This window comes from Truncatella angustata, assembly GCF_020726525.1.
Source record: "Truncatella angustata strain MPI-SDFR-AT-0073 chromosome Unknown BKA67scaffold_1, whole genome shotgun sequence".
In the NCBI taxonomy this organism is placed as follows: Eukaryota; Fungi; Ascomycota; class Sordariomycetes; order Amphisphaeriales; family Sporocadaceae; genus Truncatella; species Truncatella angustata.
The window spans coordinates 3490165-3509522 of NW_025763381.1; the positions used below are offsets into that span (position 1 = coordinate 3490165).

Genomic DNA, 19358 nt, shown 5'->3' on the forward strand with positions numbered 1-19358 from the left:
AGATTTGGCCTTAAGAAAACCCTTACCAGAATATTATACAATTGGACAGGATAAAATCCATAGAGCCAGTCAACTCATTGCTGATGGGCCCTAACTATCACGGGGAACTACGAAGGAATGACACGGTCAATGATCATTGAGTTATAAATATATTCTGTCACTACGGTTGAAGTAATCGCTAACGGCATTTGGCGTTATGGGCAGCCCATGCCCATCTCACCTCATGGAACGGTAAAACCTGTCGAGAAGAATTAGCGATGTCTCTTCAGCCTAAGTCTGAACAAAAAGATAGCAATCTCCCAAGAATTCAGAAACCAAGTCTCTAAGCACGACCAAATCCCCACCTCGCACACCCGCCGTCTCAGCCAACCGCCGCGGCGAGAGAGCCAGGCAGCATATGACGATATTGCACAAGCCTCCGACATGGAGTCGAACAGAGACAACATTGGGTGGTCCAGCCAAAGGGTTTTCGACGCCCGGGGACGGTCACTCATACGGCTCTTCCTATTACAAGTATGGTTATGAGATGACGAGACACTTTGTGTGTCCGTCGGATAGTCATCATTTGGAGGGAGTGTAGTGTTGGATGCAGAACGACTGCAAGACTGAGGGAGATATAGCTTACCAAGAGAATCAAACAAGATAGCAAAGTAGAAGGCTGTGCGTCAACGAGCCTAGAGATGTACAGTATCTAGAACCTGGCTAACGAGACCGTGGTTGTGAGGTGTGTGGCATTGGTGTAGCTGGAAAGCAAGAGTGATTCATTGTGTTGCAGAATTGGGGTGCACTCTGGCAAGAAATTTTTAAGGCATGTGGGTACCAGGACGGCGTCGCACCTTTGACAGGTGCTGTCAGCCGAAGACCTGCTTCCAGCTGAGAGCGTACAACGAGAGCCTGTCTCAACGCTACGTGCATGTAATGCTGAAAAGCGTAGGTTTCCCATAATAGTTTTTAGCCAAGAATTAGACAATGATTATATCAATCTCAGGGAAGCGAGTTTCTCACTCTTTTCAATCCCTTTTTCTTTTTCTTTGGGGATTTTCTTTCTCCTTCCTCTTCCGTTTCTCTCTCTCTCTCTTCCGCTTCACCCTCCTGCATGTCGTGAGCGAAAACTACTAACTTGCAAGTAACGAAGAAAAGTGATATCCAGATTTGACATAGTAAGCTATACGGTTCAAACAACAAACTCTGATTCATATAGCACGATTCAATAAGGCGCCACATTGGAAGACACGCATGTGCTCGCCCTTGATTTGAATTGCTTCATCGTGAGAATGATTCTTTATCGTTGTATTTATATGTGTGTTTCCAGATCCAATCATGCCAATTAATGGCGCCCATTAGGAAGTGTTTCCAGATCAGACGCCGCGGTCGTTATGCCAAAGCAGCAAGCTAGAAACCATTCCAAATAAGAAAGCAATCCCCTTACACAGCGCTCTATGTCCTGAACGGGCCATATCACCTCGTTCTTCCCCTAGGCCAAGTGCATACAATTTGGATCGTTGTCTCTCTTCCTTCCATCTTATCTTATCCTATCATCTCGTCGTAAATAATCCAGCTAGTAGCGGAAAAGGTCATTATACAAGTGGGTGGTTTTGCGGCATCTACTAAGGCTCTCAGTGAGTGTATCCACTGAAGTCTGTGGAAGTCCAGTCCATGACTGGATTGAAATCCATGTTGAAGTCTTGTGACGACGGCTGACTGAATCCTGCTGCAGCGCTAGGCATGGTATTCATTAGGAGACTGCCATCATACTCATTTGACTTGTTTGGAAACAACAGAAAATCATTCCCTCCAAAGTCATTGCTGCCAAATTGGTCATTGCAGCCAAACTCATCAAAGCCCTCGTCTATCATAGACGCCGGGGTGAAAAGCATGGTGTTGCCGTGTCCAGCGGGAGATATGTGCGGTGCAATTTGTGTAGTGTGTACCGGAGCATGAGAGGGAAACAGGTCCTGAGGAATACTGGCCAGTAATTCGGGTACACTCTTGTCGTAGACGGAATAAGTGGGCGTAGGCAGTCTTGCGTGATAGATATCACTGAACTGGTCGTCAATGTTGGGGCTCATCTCACTGAAAGTGCTGAATTGACCATCAGTTGAGGGCGTGGCATTGTCGATGGGAGAGAAGTCTAGTTGAATATCGGTACCGTCAAAGGGAATATCGTCTAGTACATGACCAGCGTCGAACTCCTCGTTCGTTGGATAGGCAGGGAACATGTCATACGTATCCAAGATGCTAAACCCCTGATCCGGTGGCGTCATGATGGAGTGGCTGTGATCACTGTCTGGAGTTGGCATACCAGCGATCACCGGGGTAGGAGCAGAGCTGCCTGCTTTGGTGCCTTTCCCGTTTGTTTTGGTTCGAACGTACGTCCACCCATGTGCTTTCTCCATGTGCTGCTTGCAGTTTGATTCTCGCTTCGACTTGTAGGGGCATGGCTTGTAGTGGCACTCGTACATCATCGGAGTGTTGGTATGCTTGTCATTGACATGACGATCCATTTCTTTCTCCGTTGGCCAACCGTACTCGTGATATTTGCACGTCGGAACAGGGCACTTCCAAGGGCGAGAGTGAGTCTTCTCGTGCTTGGTCAGATCGCAAGGACGTTTGAATTCCTTGTTGCACCCGGGCTCTTTGCATTTCTTGGGGGCGAGCTCCTCAGGTGTGGCATTCTTCTTTCGACGCGCCATTGATCGCATGATTTCTTCGTCGTCTGCGAGTTGTTCACTCATGGATCGCTTGAATCGAATAGGACCATTGGCGTCCTCGTCGAGTTCTTCGACAGGTTGACCAGTAGCAATCGAGATAGCTTTGCCATCCTTCCTGATACGGACCAGCTCAGCAGGTCGGCCGGTGGTGGCAAGGCCGCCCATGAGCTTCACTTCGTCAGTGCTAAAGAAAGAGTTAGCGTGGCTAATAAGATGTGCAATAGATTGTTGGATTGCATACGGGTGGGCAGCCATCTCATCCAATTCCTCGCCTGCTGCTTGTCGCTCCTGGGTGGTCTGCAGCTGCTCAGCATGGAGCCTGATCTGTTCGACGAGGTCAATAAAATAGCCGCTGCTGTATGGACGGTCGTTTGGCCGAGTCTGTTCGTGATCGCTCAAATAATCAACTGTTGCTTGAATGCATCGAATTGATGTCATGCAGAAGTCGCGGTATAATTCGGCCGATTTTGCCCTCTCCTTCAAACACAACGCCCGATAAGTATTTCCCCAAACGCCAGTATCTTTCAGAAGTTGACTCACCGGTGCCATAAAGATCAAAGTCTTCTCCAAATCTCTGAGACAAACGATTTGATTCTCCTGAATGCGCCTAGGACAATCAAGGATGATTGACTGAAACTCTTTCAAAGACTTCTTGGCCAAAAGTGGCCTCAAAGTATGCTCATGAATGCGGTTGATAGCACGGCTGCTGAGAGGGGATAAACTCTCTTCTGTTTTGATGGCGCTTACAGAGCGAGTGATGGCCGCTGCTGTACCAGATGAAATGGCGGCTTCCTTGCCAGCTCTACCAGTAGAGGCAACGGAAGTGCCAAGTCCACTGTCTGATTCGTGATGTCTTGAGGAGCGACGAGGACGGGGACGCAAGACCCGCCTCTCCGAATCGACATCCATGGCTGATGGTTCCTCAGAGCCGACAATGTGGTCGAGGAATCTGCGAGGAACAGGCATGCCCTCGTCACGGAATGCCTGCTGTGATGAGTTGTGTGATTTGGAACCAGTCAAGATACTGTCGACGTTGCCAATGGTCAAGGCAGCACGACGACGGCTAGCATCAATAACATCATCTAGACTCGTTTGGGAGCGACGAGGTAGTGATGGAACCTTGAAGGTAGATGAACTTGAAGAAGGAGAGGAAGGGGAGTGAAATGTAGCTCCCTTCCTGAGAGTCAAGTTGCTGGTTTTAAGGCTCAAGCCATTATTGGCATTGGAACCCGAGCGACTCACCGGAGTCCTGCGAGGGTTGGATGACATGTTGACGGTCCGACAAATTTGTAGAGCGGGGGAGGTGATATATAAGATAATGAGGATAGAGTGAGGGGGGTATAGTGCAGTACTGTGTCGACAGACGGTATGGTTAGCACCGTTTGAAACCAAGAGGTCTAGCCAGCCGATGAGTCACCTCAGTCGAAGTCCTTCTTCACCGAGACCAGGATATGGCCTCAGGACACAAGAAATGATATCACAGTAGCCAAATTGGCATTGGTCAATCGAAAAGTGTGTCGAGAAATGCCTTGAGAATAGATGGCAGATATCGCTTAGATTGGAGACTAAAATTTGTCCTTACTTTGAAACAACCAAATGGCCTATAACATAAGACCCGTCAGCTGTTACAGGTGACTCGACCGTGACGCGATAGTCACTTGTTGTATGCCAGATGTCGAGGATATGCTGTGTTTGCCACCGAGGAGGGGCGGCAGCGAAGGCAAGCGAGCGGCTCCAGTCCAAGGATTCCCTGATGGATGACGGATAGGGCTGCGACAGTACAATTGCCAGATGAGTGAAGATCGTAGTATGTAAATGCTCGCAAAGGATGTGAAACTTAGGTGTTGAAAGGGCTACGAGCAGTGATAGTGCTTTTGCCGTTTCAAGTGGGCGCCTTTCGATGATTAGTCCGTACGGGCGATAACAACCATTGAAACCTGAGACGAGGAAAGGCTCGGGTTGAGGTGTCGTGTATGCGAAAAAAGATCCAATTCACAGGAAAGTCGAGAAAGTCTGTCGCCTACCTGGGAGAGATGCTGTTCTTGAGTTTGGAGGAAGCCCGGGCAGGTTGAGGTTGGCTGCCTAGATAAGTGGGTCTCCCCCAAGTCTGAACTGAACTATCTGAGGCTGTGCCGCTGAGCTGGGTCGCATGTAGCAGAGTGGGTATCTTATGTTACGTGTGGATGTTCAAGCGACAGTGGCCTCAATCAAACGGTGAGGCGGGTGTTGCTAAAACAGGAACACTCCATAAAAAATAAGCACAAAACAGCAGGACTTCTGTGCTTAACCCCTTCGATTTGGCCTATCGAATATTCAAACAATGTTGTTGTTGAAATAATATCATTAGATGGGGAAAATGCCATGGATGCCTATTCTATGTCCATGTTTCGGCTTCAACTCTATCTTCTGTAAACGCCCATGTACGCTAGGAGACAACACTGACAATCCAAAGCACCATGTCAATCAATGTTCTCAGGCTGTGTGCCCCAACCGCCAATCGCAGCTGCCCGCCCCAAAGCAGCTCTAGCGGCGCAGCTGCTTGATTACCCCTACTAACAGCAGGTACTTCTTCGCAACCTTTAACGTCCTACCAAGCTTAAAATTGACCTATCCTAGTCGCTCATCGTTTCTAACTTACTGTAGGTCTTGGGAAGGAGGCAGGGACATTCTTCAAATTGAGGTTCTCGGCATTCAAGGACAAAAACCCACAATCGACCTCCAGACACTTTCCATCATGTCACATCATCTGATTTCACCTTTGGTCGAAGAACTACAAAACCTCCCATTCATCGTAACTAGCCCCAGGCACCGCGCTTCTTTCAGAAACGCAACGTACAAAACACATTCGCTGGGATCATGATCAGTTGAGCGAATGTAAGATCGGCGTGGCGTTAGACCGACAGCCAAGCTTTTTGGCAGGGTTCAATTAATCAGCATTCCTCCGACCGAGCACTCCGCTGAGAGAAGCCCCAGTTATCCAGTTATGCTCGGAGAGTTTAGTTCGAAATCCGTTGTTGTCCTACGGAGTATACATCCCCCTTCATAATCCATTGCAATCTACAGTATCGTATGAACTACAGGACCGACAGACAGGCGACAATACCTAACAAGATTTGGGGATGAAGAGCATAATGGCTCTTTCTTCTCCGTGGCATGCTCAGAACACCAGCCCTAATCCAAGCAGCGAAGTACTTTGTAGTTTCCGTTTTACAGCCAATAATGATTTTGGGCTGAGCCACCCGACGTCTACCGTTTGTCCAATGACAGGTCAAGTGAGTCCTTAAACTGAGTGGGCCCCTAGTAATCCTTCCAACCCGCCTGGCCCCAAAGTCCCTTGCAGCAGTGCAGGATATGGGGGTTTTTTGCACCTTTTCAGTACTGTAGGTATCATGTTATTATCCATGGCACCACTGTCTTTTCTCCAGTGATATTGCTGGAGTAGCCTTTACACTCACTCGTTAGGCCATGGCCAAGGATTGTCTGTAACAACGTTCATGACACTCCGCTAGCTACAAATACAGTAAACGACTGGCATTCTAGAGCCACAATCACGTCAGTACGACTAAACGGAGAAGTTCACGCAACGATTTCCCCGGCAGGCTAAGTCGATGGCCACATCGTGTCAAACCAGCGAGCCAGTTGCAATCCAATTCCACGTGCATTTACCAATCCCTTTTTATTTTATTTTTTTATTTTTTTCGCTCTCCACAAATAGACCCAAGGCTTGTCTGTTGACCTAGTCAACGAATCATTCATGAGACCCAAAACTCCCTGTTGGCCGGGTTGACTCATTCGAGGAAACACGGACAACACGGACCACACGGGCTCTAGAGATATGGAGTGGGTGGTCACGACGATCACAGCCAGTTGCAGATTGTCGCATTCGCTTAGGTTAGACTAGATATGGAAGTCCTTGACTACTGTTGAGGAGTGATGGCATTTGTCGCGAGCATTAACAACGTGACCTCAATGACCAGTTTCATCAATTGACCCTACCAGAGCAACACGTATCGCATATTCTTGATGGTGTACTAAGTGGCGCACATTCTCCCCAGGGTCGATTACCGCATCAAATGCATACTTAACACTGGCTTGTCTCAGCCCTATCGATATTCCAAGCTTCCTGCGTTTGACGATGCCTGGCTGGCCAATCGGTATCAAGCGAATCTTGAAGCCTTCGATTCACCCCACGAAAGCTTCGCGGCCTCCCCCACTTGTACCTAACCTACATCATTGCAGTGGATCTATCTACTTCTGGCCTCAATTGGAATCTTGCTGCCTGAGATGTGTAATTCGGCACTTCAAAAAGCTGTAAAACATTTTCCAGAAGGAGGTGTGATCGAAATAGGCTCCAGGTAAACGACCAATCAAGCTAGAGTAGTGGCTTGTCATCATACGTGGGCGTCGTACTCCCGTCTACCATATTGAATATTGAAGAAGGGTCTCAACTATCAGCCAAAGACCCCCAGTTTGTTCATTGTGGTGAATTCGATCCATGTCCAACCTTTCTCAGACCCATAGGTCGTGGGCCACCTATTTGAAATAATACTCACCTACCATCTCCCTCAGCCTGCCGAGATTGATTGATTGATTGATTGTATTTTAACGTCTCGGCAGCGTAAGCTGCTGCACCCAGAATGTGTCTCGATGTGGCAAGCTATAGAAAAGAAACCGCGGCGCTTTTTTATAGAAGCCAATTCCTTGTTGAAGCGTATGGTCCGTCTCTACGCTGATCCCGACATTTAGATATTGTAGACCATAGCAATGAAGCTATAAGCGTTCATCGAAGTAATTCAGAACCCGTCTATTTAGCTTGCCCAGGAAATGCCGGAATATAAGTATAAAACCTGGGCGAAACCTGCCTGGCAGATAGAAGCCAGAGGATCACAAAAATGGTGATACATTTCAGCTCTGGAGTATACAAGCCAAAATGAGTTGCCTTGATGCTTATTATGGCACCAAGTACAGTTGCGTTTCAGTCAGTAGCTCTTTCCTCTTCCGTAGCCATTAATATGGGGTATCACCGCAAGTTTGTCTTATAAGAATGTTAGCCATACGATGCCACTGACTAGATTCGGGTCGAATTCAAAGTGGCAAGACTCATGTTTGTCTCATTCAGAGTTGTTTATCTACCTACAAGCCAGGCCTGGTGACTATAGCTGGCGCGAAGTGGGGAGACAGCGCGTGGAGAAACTGTGTAATTCCTCCACCCAGGAGAGTCACCTTCCTCGCTGCCGAATTCGGAAATACCATTGCTGTCCCGCCGCACAGTCTTCTGCGCAGCATACACGATCTGCGCGACTTGCGCAGCCTGAGGACGAACGCTATGATAATTCACGACCTGTGGTTGGTGACTATTGGTCAACTGCTGTATATGAATCGGGCCCGGCTTCGGCGCTCGACGAGGCTCGGCTCGCATAGGTTGATGCGACTGATACTGTGGTTTCTTGGCCGGCATCAAAGGTAACCCCTTGACGGGGCCAGGACGGCCACCGCTAAACACCATCTGCGGTTGTGCTCGGGGCGCCGGCCAACTGTTACCCTTCGGCCTCTGCTGATAGTACTGGGCAGGTTGCTGCTGCGGTTTACTATACGAATTAGAGAAGTGAAAGTCACTACCAGGCATGCCATATATGGCACGCTGTAGGGAAGGTTCAACATACGAGTCTCTGGCCCCCGGAGCGCCCCACCCATAGTTCTGCGCTGCTTTACTCGCTTGAGTTTGAGCACGCTTGGTTTCAAGACGCTCGCACTCCTTACACGGGGCCTTGCTATGGTGGCTTTGTGAGACTGTACCTTCGCATCGTCCACCACCAAAGCAGGAGTATAAGCAAGACTCGTCAGAGTGACGGCGGTGATCGCAAGACTCATGCATCTTGGCGATGTGCCGGCAGTTAGTATGGTAATAGGTATGTTCTATTTAGGAAACCCCGTCTAAATTAGCCACGCAGCCTGATGTGTTGCTAGAATACTATCAGTGAGACTCACCAATACACATTATGTCTTGATGACAATGATATATATGTCGTCTGAGATTAGGTAGACAGTAATGGTCTTTAGAAACTTGGGGCTCGTGATAGTATCTAATATTCGAATGAGTATGTATCCTGTACCTGACAGAATCGGAAAAAGAAGAGTTCTGCGCAGCAGTTTTGTTGAATGTGTAGGTGTGAATGATATTTCGTGTCTTATCCAGTAACTCAACACCCCAGTCAACTGAGCCTGACTATTTAATTCCCTCGACACAGCATCTTTCTTTGACTTCGAGTTTGTGGCTATGCGACGGTCCTTCTTTGACATTGCTGTGGTCAGCGCTTTCAACTGCCAAAGTGGCAAACAATGCGAGGAAATGCTTCACAAAAGCGTCATTATTTCTTGAGCTGCAGGAGAGAACACAGTAGTATTCTCAGAGATCTAGATTACTTTCAGTCATTTTGCACCCATCGAACGTATTACGGGTTTATCGTGAAAAGCAAACTGGCCGCATAAACATTCATTGAGAAGTCATGGAGCTCAAACCGAAGGAGTAGTTCGTACTGCCTCCTATTGACAAGGATCTGCTGGAAGCTATCATGTTCGTGCATTCCCAATGGTCTACACTAGGAGTCTATCAAATTTCTTGTTTCGAGTGATCTATATGGTGAAGCATTGGAACTTCCTTTGAGCGCGTCTGGTGCAAAAGAACAGATGCGAGACAAAGAACTAGATTCAACGACCGTCCGCAATCGCAGAAACAATGTGCTTGACAGACATTGTCTTTTTCTTTCATACATACTCCAAAGAGCAAGGTAAAATATGATCAATGAGAATTAGCAAGTCTCTCACTTTTTCTGCACCCAGATCCAGGCCAGACTTCACACAGTGAATTATACCATATCGGACCAGAACTCTGCCACTGGTCAATGAATTCAAGCACCAATGCTTGATTCACTCACAACATTTATGGGAGGTAATGCCGCCCCAATTCTTGCCATTTCGGTGGCTACTGCTGCGATCCAATACTGTATGACGTTGAAGCCGCAGCCGGCCAAGCAGCATGGCGCCGATGGAGGTCCGAATTCTTCATCAACCCCAGCAAAAAGGAAACCTACCAAGCCTCAGGGCTCAGCCAAGGAACGAGCGGGCCTCTTATACCGAGTACATAGACACTTCAGCGACCTTCCCCAACTAGATTACACACGGCCCACACCAAATTACGATCTCGCCGTAAAACTCTTTGGTGGGCTGGCCACCGACAAAAAGGCTGCGAAAACTGACGGAAAGCGGAAGGCAAAAGCTGGAGACTTTAAGATCAAGAGGTCTGAGATCGAGTCCGGCACAGATGAAGATGAGGATGAGGATGATGAGGATGATAAGGATGAAGTTGACCCCAGATTTTTTGAAAGACCATCTTCCAGACTAGGCTTCCACCGAATGACGGCGATCGAGGAGGATGAAACTTCCAGCTCAAGGACAGTCGAATATTTTCGTTCTGCTAAGCCCAACGACTGTGAGTATGGATTGTTGTCGCAGCCATACACTGGCCATATCACATCAGAGATAACACTAAGTATATGATAGACCCAGATCAAGAGGTACCGATTGAAGAAGAGAGATCGGATGATGAGCAACCGAAAAGAGCAGGCGAGTAATTCCGTATTATAATATATCTAATTGTTGTTTGGTTGTACAATGATTGACTGAACCCAAGGTGTAATCATTGATATCGAAAAGAGACTCTTTCGAGCTGCTAGACCGAGGGTAAGCGTGTACGCTCCTGCTGGAGAAGAGCATCTCCGTAAAATTGGCTCATGGCTTGGACTACCGGAGCCTCATTCGCCACTAAACGTTTTGAAAAAGGCTTCGCGACTAGAGTGGGCAATGTTTGAAACCCTTCCAGATGTAACAAGGACAGGTGTCCGGGGATTTGGGAACAGCATAGAGCCCGTAAGACCGAGCAGCCAGGCCGACATCGATCGTAGGATTACCATTGCTCACTGGAATTCTTTGAATTGGGATGAAGTATTGGAGGCAAACAAATATCGACTGAACGATATGAAATTTCGTGAACTAGAGGACAGTATCATGGCTCTGGATGGGAGATTAAGTCCTGCAACGGCCCCAACGAAGTGAGTTTCTACCTGTTGTTCGTGCCCAACTGTTCAACTGCTGGATTTGATTCCCGTGTTAACCGTAATCTAGGTATATAAGCGAAAGAACTTCCCCAACGCCAAAAGAACGCTTCCAAGATGGCAAGCGTCGACGTTCAGGGCTTATGTTTTCACTTAATACAGATCAATTCGATGACCAACCGTTGCTTCCTCCTCCTCCAGGTATGTAGTAACACGGTACCTCGCAGCCATGGATTACAAGACGTAATAAATCAGTTCTGGCGGCTGCGGCAAAATCTCTTGGAGTAATAGGCAGACCGACGTTCTAAGCCTCGAATCTCCAACAAGGTCGATAGATGTGCATGGCTGATTGTTAAGTTATAGACTACACCGAATGGACTAAAGAAGTCATGGGTACACCTCATAAGAAACGACTTCCCAAGATACGATCAAGGGATAAAGAAAATAGGAACCACGTAAGCAAATCTTGGAATCGCCATCTATCCTTTATGACATGTCTGCAGAGCCGATATTGCCCATTGAAGGCAGTTTTTCTATCTGACTGTGTCGCAATACTCCCTAAACACCCGTCAACCCTCCTAAGGGGACGATTACTAACTCGGAATACTGTAGTGGATAACTCGAGACTTAATATATCAAAAAGGCATCACAGCGCTTGTGTTTGTGAGAGAATTCCAGGATAGACGAATTCAAGACCTCGTGGATACTCTGAGTAAAGAAAAAGGTGAAACATTCTGCGTGGATAGCCACGCTCACCATGTTGACACCACTGTAACGAAACATCAATACTTTGTTGCACGACTCTACAATGCGGCACTCCAAAGAGTGAGCCTATTGGATGGGAAACACTAGGTACTGGGAGAACTCGCGATGTGGAAAAGAGTTGGATCATTTGCCGGGAGTCTGGGGGAACGGATTAGACAAGAATGAATTTGAGCTTTGAGTCCCTAAACGTGACGTAGTAGCTCATGGTGATACAATCGAGGATCAGGCCAAGTGATTGTCTAGAGTAGCTCCTATAGTCCTCTGGTATCCAGGTGGTCAAATATTCTTGGGAAAAGATTATCGTGTCTTTCCTAGTCAGAGAATCGTTTAGAGGCCCTTTCAACTTTTGCGGCCCGCTTGAACTTCCTTGCTACATGGGGGGTCTCTCATGCTTGCCTCGTCGCGTGCATGGCAAGACTCAGTGTAAGGGACCAGGCAACCGGGTGTATCTAACAGCGAGAAGTTCGTGTGTAATATCTCATGATCTATATCCGTCCGATTGGAAGCTCCAAGACAGTTGGAAATGGAGCACAGAATGACCGCAGCTGAATGCGGCTGGCGGCGGGATATGAGCGTGGCCCCACCCAACTTCAACCCCCGAGTCACCAGGAACAATTGAAATACTCTACAGTAAGCTTGGTGGCAGAAAGTCTCGAGAATTGCGGCCGTTTTGAACGAGCCGTAAAGTCTGCTGCTTCCGACCGGGATTTCGGCTTGCGGCACATACGAATGTCATAGGTCAAGCGGCCCTAGTCTATCTAAAACGCGCAGCGATAGTTATTACAGGCGATCCCTAGGCACCCTTCGCACAGGTCTCGACCCACCTTGGTGAATACGTTCTTCTTCTTCTTCATGGGATTGGTGCTTTTATGTTCTATAAGATGTTGCTGCAGAAGGTACTTTTGGACCGCGGGGCCATCGGTGCGGCTGAGTGCCCGTACCCGTGATGTTGGCCCGTACTATGCAGGGCCCTTTTGGCTAAGTGCCAAGACGCATGTAAGAATGCAGCCTCGTCAAGTCCGCACCTCAAAACATCATATTTGAGACAGTCGCCGCTATGCGGATCCCTACGACAATGCGAGGATACCTCTTCAAATTATTCATTCATTATAATGACCGCTCAACAATATACAGAAGAAGATGGAGACCTCCCTCCGCTGTATGAGCCATTGGCAAAACAGCAGCGTCAAATCAGATTACTTTTTCTAAGAGCAACGAATTCGGAGCAGGAAGACGAACCCATCACGAGTTTACTTGTTCCACTATCGCTTGACGAAGTCAAAACACGATATGCGGCTTTGTCACATGTATGGGGTCTCCCGGATTCTTCGCAGAGTATTATCGTCAACGGGAGACTCTTCCCGGTTTCCACAAACTTGCTGGAATTCCTCAAATCACATCGACGCCGCTGTCGGAACACATCTGAAGTACGAATGCTCCCACTGTGGATCGATAGCATATGTGTAAACCAAATGGATATCGCAGAACGCAACAGCCAAGCCATGCTCATGAAGCCGATTTATCAAAATGCGGGCATGGTAGTGTCATGGCTGGGTACGTCGTTTCCCTTGAGCGATTGGGTATTCGAAGTCATGAAGCAATTCAAGGAGCAAATAGACATGACCCGTAATCCCAAGACGTCGAAAGTTATAGACGCTAGCTGGCTTAGGTTGTTCCCGCAGGCGTGTAAGGAGGACTCTCCGGCCTCCGGACCTCTGAGAAACGTGGTATGGGACTCAATCAGGGAGCTCTGTGCGCATCCATATTGGAAGAGGATCTGGATTGTTCAGTAAGTGGCACATTATTTCGCCAGACACGTCACCCTGCAAGTTGAAATTCGCTTGTGAAAGCAAACAATAACATCAAACAAGCAAGGATTTGATCGATATCTTGCTGACCATCCTATTCCGTATAGGGAAATAGTACTCGCAAGCACAGTCATGTTGTGCTGCGGAGATGACCTGATCGATCTTGAGGATGTTATTCAAGTGGTCCGGTGGTTGACCAGACTAGATCCATCATTGAACAAGCCCGATAACATGGAACCCGCTATCTGGAAAATGCTCAGCTCGAGGCAGTACTCTGAAGCAGTCATGGGCTTGCAGTCTGTTCTCCATATTTGGGCCATTCGGGAGCGCAAAAATACGCAGGGATGGGCTCTAACGAACTCATTACGAAACCACGAATCAACTGACCCGCGAGATAAGCTATATGGTTGTCTTGGTATCACAGGGTTGAATATAGCACCCGACTATTCTAAAAGTGTTAAGGATGTTTATATTGAAGCTGCTTCTGCTCTTATGCAGGAGAGTTTCGAGTCGCTTTTATTGCTTTCTATACGCGAGGGAAAAAAGGATTCGACGCGCGAACCACTTGATATACCCTCTTGGGCACCGAATTGGGCAAAGAGTGCCCCTGGAACTTATTCGGCCAACCACTCGTTCATGGCATCAAAGGGCTGTCCAACAAATTCAGAACCGGTAATCTTGAATTACAGCCTGCATTGCACTGGTGTTCTCTGCGAGGAGGTGGTGGCAGTGGAGTCTGTGTTGACACCTGAACAGTGTCTGAAGTTTTGCTGCAATCATATCGCCACACGAGAGACAGATAAATACCCAACTGGCATTCCGCATCTCCGCGCGCTTTTCCAGGTATTACTATCTGACTGGGATACCATGGTTAATTGTCGTTCGGAGCCAGAAAGTATGATGTATCAAGTTATCGCATGTGGCCTTTTGCACCTTTTTCTCGATTACGAAGTCCGATACAGATCGAAAAACGGAACACCACAAATCAACAACCCGTTACCCACACTTGGGCTTGACACTAGTCACTCAGATTTATCCACAGCTTTTTGGAATAAGATCGTCGGAACAAGCAGAGAACCGGGCAACTGCATTATTACTGGCTCGCGGGAACAGCAAACTGCGGCGATGAATGCGATCGGAGAAAGGTTAGCGACCACGATTCTGACAGCTCTACGAAATTCTCTCACTCACCGTAAGATTTTTCACACAAAAAATGGTTACATAGGCATAGGCCCCGAAAGTGTACAGCCTGGGGATCAAGTATTTGTGATGTTTGGTTGCAACCTTCCGATACTCCTGCGACCAAAGGACATGAATTATACCCATATTGGTCCGTCTTATGTGGTGGGATTTATGGAGGGTGAAGCTATGTTAGCTATCAAAGACGGGACCAAGGTGGCGCAAAAGTTAGAAATACGTTAGTTCGTGTAAATGACTACGAACCCGTACATTGGTTAAGGACTTAATAATCTTCGATGAAAATCGATTTATGAAGCTTTTGTATTTTTCATTTCCACCCCTCACGAATCCAGGGAAAGCTTTGGTGGCCGCTGCGTTGCTCGGAAGGAGTCTCATCGCTCACGACACCCTTGCCGTTCTCTGTGAACAAGCCTTGTAGGCACTAGACATCTACGCTTTGCGACACTAGACCTGTCACCTCAAGGCTGCCTGCCTCAAGCTTGAGCTCAGGGCAAAGCAATAGCCTCGATTTCGACATCGGCATTCTTGGGAAGTGTCTTGACAGCAACACAGCTTCGAGCGGGTTTGTGGACCATCCACTTCTCGTACTCCTTGTTCATCTCGGCGAAATCAGCCATATCGGCCAAGAAGATGTTGACCTTGACAATCTTCTGGATGGAGCTGCCGGCCTCCTTGAGTACAGCCTCCAGGTTCTTCAAGCACAACGCAGTCTTCTCGGTAATGGTGCCAGAGATCATGTTTCCTTGAGGGTCCAAGTGAATCTGTCCCGAGCAGTAGATTGCTGTAGGTGTCTTGACAGCGTGGGACTAATTGCACAGGTCAGTGTCATGCTTATTGCCTCCAAGGCTCATAAGTACTCACGTAAGGGCCAACAGCTAGATGAAAGTCAGTAAAGTTGTGCTTGGCATGGGAAGAATACTTACGCGGGACAATGTCCTTGGCGATGATAGTAGTGAGGTCGGACATGTTGCGAATCGACGTGGAGAGGACGGCTTTCGGGAAACGTTGGATGACTTGTGCGGACGAGAGGCGGGCGGACTGGGCAATAGCTGGTCTTATTACTCGGGAACGAAGAACTGCCTGCATTATTGCCAGTTTTCAGAGGGCGTCAAGAGGGGTTACGGGTTACGTGAAGTGGTGTAGGCGGAGAAGGTGCCGCTCCGTACTTCGGACCGAACAGTGTGCCGCCAAGGTCCCCGCACCGGGCCTGCTGGACAACCACGTCTAATCTTGTGATTGATCTGTCTACACCATTTGGACTCGGAGCATTAGATCTGCGCAAGATCGCACGACGCAAGAACTTGAATCGTAGCTGTAGTACACTTTTTGAAATTACTCGATTATTGATTGGCCTGCACATAGGAAATGCCAATGATGCTGCATTGTACCAGCAGCACTCGGGCTAGGTTAGACCAGTTACCAAATAACGTCAGTTGCTAATTTATCCTTGCCGCTGTGTAACTTCAGACGTTGATTACTACCGTACCATATCCAATTGATGAGGTCTTTGGGGTCGAAAGCTCAAGTACGTTTGGAGCTCTGAACACGACTACAAATATACTCGTCAATCCAAAACGGACGTACGTAAGTTGATGAGTACAATTTGCCCCCCACTTGGTACATGCAGCAGTGGTGAGATCAACGCAAGTACAAAGAAGACATTCATGCGTTCCCTTATCGCTATCGCGCGCCAATAGTCAGTGGATTTAGCGCCAGCCACCGTGCCTATTCTCGAGCTCAGGTGGGTTCGAGGGCAAGTTCGGGAAGTCAGAAAGTCAGAAGTCTGGACTGTCTGCAGTCTGAAGTCAGGGGTTCGTGTTTCTCAGGACAGAAGTGCCAAGTGGCCTGAAAACTAAACTCCACCAACCCCTGTGCGAGAAAGTCCCCGGGCCACCATACAACGTGGTAAAGGAGACCTCAAGCTCCGAGGTCTTTTTATTTGCGCCCTTCCTTCCTTCGACGTTCTAAGCTTGGATGACCAGCTGTCGACGATCAATTGATCGACGGGAAGGTTACATTTCAGCCTTTCAATCCGTCTTAGGTGAGCCTCTCTTGTGATACCTCACCGGCACCCCTCCGAGCCTCGACAGGGCTTCGGCACATCAGAAGCTCATTCCTAGGGACTTCTTTTACTGACTTGATTTCTATTTGGCTCATCCAGATTTCAATTCGTACGCTCCTTCTGGCCTCCTCTTGTAGGCATTTGTCCCACGATGGCATCCACTGCCGTAAACCAGGGCAGCTTGCGCCAGCGCAACCCTGGTTCGAAAAAGAAGGCTGGCTCACCGGTTCCCGAGGAAGCTCAAATAGAGACCCTGGTGAAGCCTAAGAAGCCGGCTTCTGGAGCCGGCTCCGAAATCGACTACAAGATCGGCCTGGCTATTATCACAGTTTTGGCTTTTGTTTCGAGATTCTGGGGCATCAGTCATCCCAATGAGGTTGTCTTCGATGAGGTCCACTTTGGCAAGGTATGAACTGTCTTGTTGCACCCAGAGACGAGTATTTGCGACCATCAGCTGACCTTGTTCTATTCCAGTTCGCCTCTTACTACCTCGAAAGAACCTACTTCTTCGATGTCCACCCTCCGTTCGGCAAGCTCTTGTTCGCGCTCATGGGGTGGCTCGTTGGCTACGATGGCAACTTCCACTTCGAAAACATCGGCGACTCGTACATCTCCAACAAGGTTCCCTATGTCGCTTACCGCGCGCTCCCTGCTCTTCTGGGATCGCTGACCGTCAGCGTTGTATACTTGATCATGTGGGAGTCTGGCTACAGTCTTCCTGCATGTATCGTTGCCGCTGGTCTCGTCCTCCTTGACAACGCCCACATCGGCCAGACACGTCTCATCTTGCTCGATGCCACTCTCGTCTTCACTATGGCCTGCAGTCTTCTGTTCTACATCAAGTTCTACAAGACGAGGCATGAAGCCTTCAGCCGAAAATGGTGGAAGTGGTTGATCCTGACAGGCTTTGCTTTGTCTTGCGATATTTCCACCAAGTATGTCGGCCTGTTTGCCTTCATCACCATTGGTTCGGCCGTCATCATTGATCTTTGGGATCTCCTCGACGTTAAGCGAGTCGGAGGTGCTCTGAGTATTCCCGACTTTGCCAAGCACTTCGGTGCCCGCGTCTTTGGCCTGATCATCATGCCCTTCATCTTCTACCTGTTCTGGTTCCAGGTTCATTTCGCAATCCTGACCAGATCCGGTCCTGGCGATGACTTCATGACCCCCGAATTCCAAGAGACTTTGTCCGACAACGTAATGTTCGCCAACTCGCTCACCATCAACTACCACGATACTATCACGATCAAGCACAAAGAGACCAAAGCTTATCTTCACAGTCATGCTGCAACCTATCCTCTGCGCTACGACGACGGCCGCGTCTCCAGCCAGGGCCAACAAGTCACTGGCTATCCTTACGAAGATGCAAACAACCACTGGCAGATCATTCCCGCCGATGGTAGCCAGGACCTCGGTCGCATCGTCAAAAACCATGATTTGGTTCAGCTCCGTCATCTTGCCACCGACTCGATTCTGCTCTCTCACGACGTCGCTTCTCCTTTCTACCCGACGAACCAGGAGTTCACCACTGTTTCTGTTGATGACGCCAACGGCGATCGCAAGCCTGACACCCTCTTCGAAGTCCGTATCGAGAACGGAAAGAATGGGCAGGAATTCAAGAGCATTGCAAGTCACTTCAAGTTCATCCACAACCCTAGCAAAGTCGCTATGTGGACTCATGAGAAGCCCTTGCCGGAGTGGGGTATGCGCCAACAGGAAATCAACGGAAACAAGCAGATCCAAGTCAGCTCCAACGTCTGGCTGGTCGACGACATCCCATCACTAGGCGCAGACCACCCTCGTCGCGAGAAACCTGCGAAGGAAGTGAAGCGCCTGCCCTTCCTGCAAAAGTGGTTTGAACTTCAACGATCCATGTTCTGGCACAACAACCAGTTGACCAGCAGTCATCCCTATGCCAGCCAGCCATACCAGTGGCCATTCCTACTCAGAGGTGTCAGCTTCTGGACTCAGAACGATACGCGCCAGCAGATCTACTTCTTGGGAAACCCTGTTGGCTGGTGGATTGCAAGTAGTCTGATCGCCGTCTTTGTTGGCATCATTGGAGCGGACCAGATCTCTCTCCGCCGTGGTGCCGACGCCTTGGACCACCGTAAGTCTAACTATGTCTCTCTCTCCAAATTCCACTCACTAATCAACTTGCAGGCACTCGCACACGCCTCTACAATTCCACTGGATTCTTTTTCCTAGCATGGGCCACCCACTATTTCCCATTCTACCTTATGGGACGTCAACTATTCCTGCATCACTACCTTCCTGCCCATCTCGCCTCATGCTTGATTGTAGGTTCTTTGGTTGAATTCGTCTTCAACGCCGATCCCGTATCTGAGGAGGCCAGCTACCAGGCTATTAAGTCTGGCAAGAAACCTGCTCCTGGGGCCAAGCGATTTGTCACTGCCCGCGAGAGGTTTGCTGGCACGAGCATGGTCCCGGCTTGGATTGCCACAGCAGTCATCTTGGCTGTTGCCGCTTTTGGCTGGTACTTCTTCCTGCCTCTGACTTACGGTTACCCTGGTCTTAGCGTCGATGAGGTCCTCCGTCGTAAGTGGCTTGGCTATGACCTCCACTTCGCGAAATAGACACATTCAGTTTTGTCTAGCTTGATAGAATGCGTTTGGCATCCGACGTTATCAAGGAAATGTAGGATTATTTGGACTATGTGGGAGTCGTGGATGTACTGCTT

General features: G+C 48.6%; 6 protein-coding genes across 6 annotated transcripts; 3 read left to right on the forward strand and 3 right to left on the reverse strand.

Moving 5' to 3' along the window:
• Positions 1–1616: 1616 nt before the first annotated feature.
• BKA67DRAFT_653160 (uncharacterized protein) lies at positions 1617–3980 on the reverse strand (the record flags this gene model as incomplete). The annotated part of the gene is made up of 2 exons (XM_046106310.1): positions 1617–2895; positions 2953–3980. 2 exons carry the CDS (start codon positions 3978–3980, stop codon positions 1617–1619), a joined length of 2307 nt encoding a protein of 768 aa, XP_045964086.1.
• Positions 3981–7804: 3824 nt separating this feature from the next.
• BKA67DRAFT_546338 (uncharacterized protein) lies at positions 7805–8829 on the reverse strand (the record flags this gene model as incomplete). Its single annotated transcript, XM_046101385.1, has 2 exons — positions 8679–8829; positions 7805–8620 (listed from the first exon to the last, which is right to left on the reverse strand). A coding segment is annotated over exon 2 (746 nt), but the record flags the coding sequence as incomplete, so codon positions are not given.
• An 887-nt stretch (positions 8830–9716) lies between these two features.
• Positions 9717–11674, forward strand: BKA67DRAFT_530078 (uncharacterized protein; the record flags this gene model as incomplete). Its single annotated transcript, XM_046099184.1, has 5 exons — positions 9717–10200; positions 10402–10819; positions 10893–11023; positions 11186–11277; positions 11435–11674. 5 exons carry the CDS (start codon positions 9717–9719, stop codon positions 11672–11674), a joined length of 1365 nt encoding a protein of 454 aa, XP_045964088.1.
• A 1025-nt stretch (positions 11675–12699) lies between these two features.
• Positions 12700–14817, forward strand: BKA67DRAFT_530079 (heterokaryon incompatibility protein-domain-containing protein; the record flags this gene model as incomplete). The annotated part of the gene is made up of 3 exons (XM_046099185.1): positions 12700–13376; positions 13503–14587; positions 14621–14817. The coding sequence occupies 3 exons, from the start codon at positions 12700–12702 to the stop codon at positions 14815–14817; spliced, it is 1959 nt and encodes a 652-aa protein (XP_045964089.1).
• A 263-nt stretch (positions 14818–15080) lies between these two features.
• BKA67DRAFT_653163 (endoribonuclease L-PSP) lies at positions 15081–15681 on the reverse strand (the record flags this gene model as incomplete). The annotated part of the gene is made up of 3 exons (XM_046106311.1): positions 15081–15401; positions 15457–15470; positions 15519–15681. The coding sequence occupies 3 exons, from the start codon at positions 15679–15681 to the stop codon at positions 15081–15083; spliced, it is 498 nt and encodes a 165-aa protein (XP_045964090.1).
• A 1127-nt stretch (positions 15682–16808) lies between these two features.
• On the forward strand, positions 16809–19254 carry BKA67DRAFT_653164 (Dolichyl-phosphate-mannose-protein mannosyltransferase-domain-containing protein; the record flags this gene model as incomplete). Its single annotated transcript, XM_046106312.1, has 3 exons — positions 16809–17063; positions 17132–18767; positions 18821–19254. 3 exons carry the CDS (start codon positions 16809–16811, stop codon positions 19252–19254), a joined length of 2325 nt encoding a protein of 774 aa, XP_045964091.1.
• Positions 19255–19358: the final 104 nt, after the last annotated feature.